Below are 8,926 nucleotides of genomic sequence, written 5' to 3' on the forward strand. Positions count from 1 at the left end.
CCGGCTCTCTGCTCAGCAGGGAGCCTGCTTTCCCCTCTCCCTCTGCCTACTTCTGATCTTTCTCTGAATTAGATCTTAAAAAAAAAAAAGGAAAGAAAAGATAAAAGGGGAATATCCTATTTCACCCATACCTCCCATTCCTCCAGCCCGAAGAAATCCTAGTTAGACGTGCACCTTATGTCCACTAAAGGCCACTCGGCACAAGGCCCAGCCCACGAGAGATACATTAATACAAAAGTGGACTGCCCGGACCTCTAGCGTCTGTTGATCATGGCAAGACGACGCCGGCCGTAAAGACACGGCAAGAGTTTCCACACATCATACACACACATGTATGATGTCAACATACACACCAGTAAAACATGCGCTAGGAGGGCAGCCTGGCACTGCAGTCAGGCGTGGGGTCGGACCTCATGTCGCCACTCATCCGTGTGTGACCCGCAGGCAGAGTGACCTCATTGCCTTCGGCCTCCACTGCCTCACTGGTAAGTGGAGCGAGTATCTGTCTACACCGGGGGGTGCCCAAGAGGACCCACTGAGAGGGCCTGGAACCAGTCAGGACAGCAGCTGGGAGCACAGGAAATAATCCAGAAAGGGTGGCGGTCATTATGAGAAACATTCAGAACTCCGTTCCTTACTGTTGACCAAAACACTTTAATTTTACAACTTTCATGTGCAATATGATGTCCATAAACGCTTGAAATTCTCACCTGGCTCCTGCAGGGAAACAAAAGTAGAAACTTTAAGTACTTTTATTTTCAGTAATTCGAATTCATCATTTTGGTTCATTCAATTTTTCAAGCACTCGCTGAACACGGACTGTCTGAGGGGTCTTCCTGAGAAGCAAAGTCACCTCACTTTCTCGAAGGGTTTACAGTCTCATCTTTTTTTTTTAAAGATTTTATTTATTTATTTGACAGACAGAGATCACAAGTAGGCAGGGAGGCAGGCAGAGAGAGGGGGAAGCAGCAGAGAGCCCGATGCAGGGCTTGATCCCAGGTCCCTGAGATCATGACCTGAGCTGAAGGCAAAGGCTTTAACCTACTGAGCCACCCAGATGCCCCTACAGTCTCATCTTTAAAATAAGAAATGGCTGTGTGGGAGCATATTGGGAGATCCACAGGAAGAGGAGAGGTTAGTGCTGGCAGACATGTTACCTGGGGAAGCAGGGTCCGCGGAAGGACTGGGACCTCTGACTGACCCAGAGTAAACCCAACAAGTGGTAACACAGCTCAACTGTCTGCTCTTTGGTGACATTTTTTCCCGTTTCCCTGCTCCCTACATACCCCCAAACTACTGTAATTTTCATGTCAATAAGTTACTTCTAATTAAAATTGTAGTAACAATACCAATAATATGATGTAATAGGAACACTTTTTTATTTAATGTTTCCTAGCCTTTAACATAATTCCAAAAATAAATAAATAAAACAATTTCCAACTCATTTTGAGAGATGGCAATTATTTATGTGCGATGATTAATTTAAAAACACATCATGTGAGAGTGTCTTAACTCCTGAGGGGTTTGTGGAAAATGGGACTCCTTTTTCTAGCACCTACTCCTAGTACCAACCTTTGGAAAAAACAAAAACTCTGATTCCTAATTTGGAAAAATGAAAGGGCCATAACCTTTTACTGTTTAGGGTTAATTTCCACACAATTCCATACCATAACATTCCCATATGCTGGAACTTTTTTTTTTTAAACAGGTTTTTGTTGTTGTTGTTGTTTTAAGATTTTATTTATCTGATAGAGAGACAGCAAGAAAGGAAACACAAGCAGGAGGAGTGGGAGAGGGAGAAGCAGGCTTCCCGCTGAACAGGGAGCCCGATGTGGGCCTTGATCCCAGGACCCTGGGATCATGACCTGAGCTGAAGGCAGACGCTTAATGACTGAGCCACCCAGGCGCCCCACGCTGGAACTTTCCATTTAGACACTCAGGGTGGGGGCATCTGCCTTCAGCTCAGGTGTTGATCCCCGTGTCCTGGGATGGAGTCCCACATCGGGTTCCCTGCTCAGCAGGGCGTCTGCTTCTCCCTCTACCTTTCCCCCCTACTCGTGATCTCTCTCTCTCAAATAAATAAAATCTTTTTTTTTTAAGATTTTATTTATTTATTTGACAGACAGCACCAGCAGGGGGAGCAGCAGAGGGAGAGAGGGAGAGAGAGAGAGAGAGAGAGAGAGAGAGAGAGAGAGAAGCAGGCTCCCCACTGAGCAGGGAGCCCGATGCGGGGCTTGATCCCAGGACCCTGAGATCATGACCTGAGCTGAAGGCAGAGGCTTAACCCACTGAGCCACCCAGGTGCCCAATAAATAAAATCTTAAAAGGAAAGGAATTTTTATAAAAAAGTCTTTGATCAGGACCCTAAATTGTAACAAAACTCAGGAAGAGAATTTTTTTTATAACAAATAGAGAAAAGGAAGAGGAGACCAAAAGAAAGGGATGGGAAGACAGCAGATACAAAAATACTAAAAAGGCAGAAATTAGACAGGCTATAGTTAACTGTCCCTCATGCTTTTAGAAAAATGTACTGTCTTCAAGACCATGATAAAGTCAAACATTTTTATTGACACAAGATAAATGACTTTAAAAGGAGTTTGGGGCACACCTGTTTGCAGAGAGCTCAGTCTTCATCATCAGGGAGGATACCCAGTTCTTCGTCTGTCCACTGGGAAGGATCTGGATATGCAAAGTGACCCTGGTGACAACCATTAAAAAAAAAGTAAAGAATCTATATTCCATACAATGAATATATATGTTTATATATATATATGTATCTATATGTACGGTAGGGCTGTCACACACAGCCCCTGACCTGCTACAGAACAAACTCGACTACTCTGCACTACGGGATGGTCCAGCTGTTCTCCGATCCACTCACGTGGGCTGCGGCCTGAACTTTAAAATCCTGGCCTGAGCCAGGATTTCAGTGTGTGTTTATGATGGAGGAAGGGAGACAACAGATTTCGAAGATCTCCCACATCCCGACAACGTGTCGAAGCCCCAGTAAAACAGAATGTGTCAGAGTGTCCTGTCACCGCTGCCGACCTGGGGGAGAGCTGGGAGGCTCCGGCAGGCGCGTGCAGCGCCAGTCCTGATCCCGGACGAGTCTGGCGGCATCATGGTCTCAGGCCAAGCGGCCACATGGCCTCCTGACAGCTGGCTTACGGCGAGCTAAGGGTGGCTACGTGCTGCCAATTCACAGACACTGAGCAGCTCTCTACTGGGTGACAAGGGCACAGAGAGGTTGTAAGAGAAATGATGTGTCTAAGATGTGGACGCTGAAGACGCTTTTCCTGTCCTATCTGGGTCAGCAAGCACAGATCTCGATGGCTTAAAGGCATAATTTCCTAGAGAACAGGGTCTGTGTCAAAGTCATGAAAGCTTAGTCAAGGCTGATGACATGTCAGAAAGTTACCACTAGCTACCTTCTCTCCTTGGGACAAGTTGGCCCACATCTCTCCCACCCCAATTTGGCTGCCCTGGGCCTCTAGACAGACTAGATGACATTCAGCATTTAAAGAAATTTAAGTGTGAAACTTAACCCACTGCTGAAGCCCTTGTTCAGAAAGTAAAACAATTCGTTTCTAGTCTTCCTTCCAAATACGGCAACCTAACAGAAACCGTAAGAGATGGGACTACCTACACACGCATCTGTGAGTGGGGAAGGTCAGAGGTTATGTATTTCATCAAGTAACAGGATTCCTGCACACACACAAAGACAACATGGTAAAGGGATGTTATCTAGACAGAAAAACAGTCTACAAACAGGAAGTGGGGGGGGAAGCTAAGCTATTACTATTTAGTAATAATCCAAGTAGTTACAATACTCCATCAATATATTAGAATTACTCCCCTGCACTTACCAGCACAGCATCTGAGTCATGCCAAAAACGCCAGAGAATCCAGAACCACATGGTCCCACTGAATATCTCGGCCTGGATCACCTGGGACTTGGTGAGCTGGGGAAACTGTCTATACCGCGGCTCGATATGCACACCACCACCGGCACTACGAGACAGAATAAAACGTCATGCAACTCGGTTCCTCTTCCAAGTCTGAAGTCATCCAAAACTTTTGAGTTCCATCTAGAAACCAAATCTAGCGTTTCTCATCTCCTCTACAAAGTACAGGATGACAGAGCTCCATAATCCCTCGAAGCTCGTCTTCCATAAGCTTGCTTTTAAACTCGTTTGGCAGCAAAAACTGGCCTGCATGGATGAGACACGATTATTTCCCTTTAGAGAATATTCATGGATTTTACAGCAGAAATAGGAGCATGTTAATAATGGGGTACTGGCCCCAAAGTTTCAATTAAGGGATGTGAACCTGCAGTAGTCGGTCACTTAGCTTATCCAGAGAAACAAATCAGGAAATTAATCTTGTTTTGTTTAGCCATATCTATTTCAAAGGCAAATTATGTCCTCTGCTCTATTACAGTCTTTATTTTTTTTTTAAAGATTTTATTTATTTATTTGTCAGAAAGAGCACAGGCAGGCAGAGTGGCAGGCAGAGGCAGAGGGAGAAGCAGGGTCCCTGCGAAGCAAGGAGCCCGATGTGGGAATGGATCCCAGGACGCTGGGATCATGACCTGAGCCGAAGGCAGCTGCTTAACCAACTGAGCCACCCAGGCATCCCAGTCTTTACTAATATAAAGAATATTATATGGAAAAGAGTACTCATCAAATCTTTTTTGGTAAGTTTGTTCTTGTTTTTTTTTTTCAGCAATCTCTACACCCAATGTGGGGCTCGAACTCATGACTCCGACAGAGATCAAAATTCGCATGCTCCACTGACTGAGACAGCCAGGCACTCCAGCAAATCCTTTTTAATAAGCTAATAGTTCTGAACAAAACAAAGAGCCTTAAACAGTTAAGTATGAACAACTTTTTCTGTTTTGTTTTCTTTTTTTTCCATTTAGATTCTGTTGACAAATTGTGGGACACAATCCATGAGGTCTGCAGTCATTTTATTCAGTTAGATTATAATTATTATTGATCAAATCTAACTTAATATAATTCATACCTAATGGCATTACTGTCAAGTTCTATTTAGCAGCTGTATATATTCTACTATACAAAAATACAGAGTTGAGAGAGAATTCCCATAGAAATGTATTCACAAACTTCATTTCAGGGGGCACCTGGGTGGCTCAGTTAAGCATCTGTCTTCAGCTCAGGTTCCTGGGATGGAGCCCCACATGAGGATAGAACCCCATATTGGGTTCCCTGCTCAGCGGGAAGCCTGCTTCTCCCTCTCCCACTCCCCCTCTGCTTGTGTTACCTCGCTGTGTCTCTGTCAATAAATAAAATCTTTTAAAAAAAATTTCATTTCAGGTAAGAACAGCTTGTAAAATGGGCTCTTTTGTGCAGCAAAAACTACCAAAACTGCACTGTCATTTCTCCCAAATGTACTGTAGATCTGTGAACACAAATACATCTATGGTCCCTGATACATATTACATCCTACCCTTTTTATTAGCCCGTCCTGCTCTTAAAGATTATGAACAGTTATTTACTGAGTGTTTACCATGTGCCGGACACTACATGAAGCATTTTATATGCATTATCATTTATTTTCATAACCCTAGGAGACAGATCCTATGGTTCTTAATGTTTACAAATGAAAACACTGGGGTATTATTGGAGGCAAAGCCTAAGCTCTTATATATTGCCTATAAATAATACTAATTATTTTTTCATTTTATGAACCAAAGACACAGTTCTTTTTTTTTTTTTTTAAGATTTTATTTATTTATCTGACAGAGGTCACAAGTAGGCAGAGATGCAGGCAGAGAGAGAGAAACGAAGCAGGCTCCCCACTGAGCACAGAGTCCGATTCGGGCCTTGATCCCGGGACCCTGAGACCACGAACTGAGCCGAAGGCAGAGGCTTAACCCACTGAGCCACCCAGGCGCCCACCAAAGACACAGTTCTTAATTAGAATTGCCATCAGCATGATACCACACTGAAATGATAGTTTCATTTTTATGTAAATATTTATTCACTATATTAACACTTTTATTTGGAAGGCTCTACATAAAATACTGATAATTAGCTATGGATGGTGTAAGAGATGGTTTTTACTTTTTCATATGTATGTATGTGGGGGGGTGTTATATGTGGTTTTTTTAAAGTTTTCATCTAAATTCCAGTTGGTTACAATATAGTGTAGTATTAATTTCAAGTGTACAACAGAATGACTCAACACTTCATACATCACCTGGTGCTCTTCACAGCAAATGCCCTCCTTAATCCCCATCACCTATGTCACCCACCCCCCCACCACCTCCCCTCTGGTAAACATCAGTGTGTTCTCCAAAGTTAAGAGTCTGTTTCTTCATTTGCCTCTTTTCCCCCCACCCTTTGCTCATTTGTTTTCTTAATTCCACTTATGAGCGAAATCATGTTCTTCTCTGACTTACTTTGTTTAGCATAACACTGTCCAGCTCCATCCATGTGGTTGCCAATGGCAAGACTTATTTAATGGCTGAGTAATATGTTATCTTTTTTAAAAATAGTGACCACATATATTTATTTGAGGAGCACAGGGGTGGCTCAGTCATTAGGCGTCTGCCTTTGGCTTGGGTTGTGATTCCGGGGTCCTAGGATCGAGCCCCACATCTGGCTCCCCCGTCAGCGGGAAGCCTGCTTCTCCCTCTTCCACTCCCCGTTTGTGTTCCCTCTCCGGCTGTCAAATAAATAAATAAAATCTTAAAAAAAAAAAAAAAAATCTCCACAGGCCCGTCACTAACCTGCCCCGATCCCTCCCCTGACCTCACCTCTACCACACTCGCCTCTACTCAGCCCACTCCACTCTCACTGGCTTGCTTGTCCATCATCAGCAGTCAGAGCCTCAACACTTGTAGTCTCTTTGTTTGGCTGACGTACCACTGAGATCCTAGTCCAAATCACTATCAGGCCTGCATTGCTACATCATCCTAAGTACAATACCCCAACCACCCCCATCCCAGGCACTCTCTACATTAATCTTCTGCTTTATTTCTTCATGTCACTTAACAGTACCTTAACATGTTCTCTTCTACTTGTGTCCTCCCCAGGATGGAAGCTCCCTTACCTCTCTTGTATTCTGCTCCATCCCCACAACCTGGAAAGGACCCTGGCATCTGGAAGATGCTCCATACGTATGCACTTTATTATCACACAACTGTGTGTGATAAAAATAAGGTGTGTTACAGAAGTAACAACACCTCAGTGAAGAGAGGCACTCTCCAGTTTTTCCACACAAGGTCAAGGGCTATGGCTGGGAGCTCTCCATCACTGTCTTTGTTTAGGTCTTTGTTTAGGTCACGCAGACCTTTTCCTTCTTTCCACCTCAAACTTGTCCCAGCTCCACAACTTTGAGAGACATGTGACTTTAAGCAAGTCACTCTTTTAATCTTCCTGAGTCTCCATTTCCTAGTAGCAACAGTTAAACAATACTGGTAAGGTCCTTACTAGGCAGCAGCAGCTGTCTTTTTTTTTTTTTTTTTAAGATTATTTATTTATTTATTTATTTGACAGAGAGGGAGAGAGAGATGGATCACAAGTAGGCAGAGAGGCAGGTAGAGAGAGAGGGGGAAGCGGGCTCCCCACTAAGCAGACAGCAGGGCTCCAACCCAGGACCCTGAGATCATGACCTGAGCCAAAGGCAGAGGCCCAACCCACTGAGCCACCCAGGCGCCCCATCAGCAGCAGCTGTCTTAAAATACTTCACAGAAGTGTCATTCACTCAGCTCCCTGGAAATTGACATTATAATTCCCATCATGGGGGTGAGAAAAGGGAGGCAATTAGAGATCATCAAGAAATTTCTCCAAAGCCAAAGAGCTAGAGTGTGGCAGAGGTGAAATTTGAACCGAGGCAGTTTGGAGCCAGAATCCTGCTTTTAACCGCGATCCTGCACTGCCTCTTTGAAAAAAATGTAGATGATGATCTAAGGGGCCTGGAACATCACCTGTAAAAATTCAACGTTCTTTTGTCCATCCTGCTCTTACTGAATCTCTCTGCACTACCAATTTGTTTTTGGCGGATGAGCCCTCCCATGGCATCCCGGCACATGCTCTCCAGTCGAATTTTTGGGCTACCTCACAGGTGACGACTCCTCCTTTGCTCGCTGTCAATTCTGTTGTTGCAAGAGGGAGCCCTAATACAAACTCTGGGATTTGGCCGATAATGTGACAATCAATTCTACACTGTCATGGGGAATGTTGATAATGGGGGAGGCTATGCACTTGTGAGACAGGGGGTTATGGGAAATCTCCACACCTTCCGCTCGATTTTGTTGTGAACCTAAAACTGCTTTAACAAATGACACAGAGGTCTCCCGCGGCACCTCCGTGCCACTCCTTGACTCCCACCTGCCGCTTGGAAACACAGGTACGAGTTCTTTCCTCCGCCAGAACGCCCTCGCTCCCCAACTCCCGCTCTCGCTTCCCAATGAGCTCCAGCTTTCCTCTACGATCAACTGAATTTCCCGACGACAGGCTCCCCTGCGGCCGGAGTGGCCCGAGACACAGTTTTAAATCTGCCAAGTGAGCCCACCGCCCAGACCCCAATCCCACTCCAGCCTCGAGGTCGCGGAGCCGGACTTCAAGTCCCAGCATGCCTCGGGGCGGAGGTCGCTGCAGAGACCCGACCCGCCCCAGGCGCCCGGTGTCAAGGTGAAGGCGTCCCGGAGACCTGCGTTTTCCGTTAGAAGCACGGGAGGACCCTCCCCCAGCCAACACTCACTGACGAACTCCACTGCCTCCAGCCGCCCGCGAGCCGGGGCCTCTGAACAACCGGCCTCCAGCGCGAACGAAAGGCGCCAGGCGCGTCAGAGCCCACATGCCAGCTCGCATCCCGAGAGCACTGCTCAGGCCGCACCGCCTCTACGTCACTTCCCCCGGCGCCCCGCCCCGTGACGTCACGGCGTCGACCGGCTGGT

At 45.7% G+C, this 8,926-nt stretch overlaps 1 protein-coding gene across 1 annotated transcript; it reads right to left on the minus strand.

Moving 5' to 3' along the window:
- Positions 1–634: 634 nt before the first annotated feature.
- NDUFB2 (NADH:ubiquinone oxidoreductase subunit B2) lies at positions 635–8,886 on the minus strand. Its single transcript, XM_032867557.1, has 4 exons — positions 8,731–8,886; positions 3,867–4,011; positions 2,609–2,698; positions 635–717 (listed from the first exon to the last, which is right to left on the minus strand). The coding sequence occupies exons 1-3, from the start codon at positions 8,838–8,840 to the stop codon at positions 2,624–2,626; spliced, it is 330 nt and encodes a 109-aa protein (XP_032723448.1). The 5' UTR covers positions 8,841–8,886; the 3' UTR covers positions 635–717; positions 2,609–2,623.
- Positions 8,887–8,926: the final 40 nt, after the last annotated feature.

Source organism: Lontra canadensis, unplaced genomic scaffold (assembly GCF_010015895.1).
Source record: "Lontra canadensis isolate GAN:19392208 unplaced genomic scaffold, GSC_riverotter_1.0 scaffold2, whole genome shotgun sequence".
NCBI lineage: Eukaryota > Metazoa > Chordata > Mammalia > Carnivora > Mustelidae > Lontra > Lontra canadensis.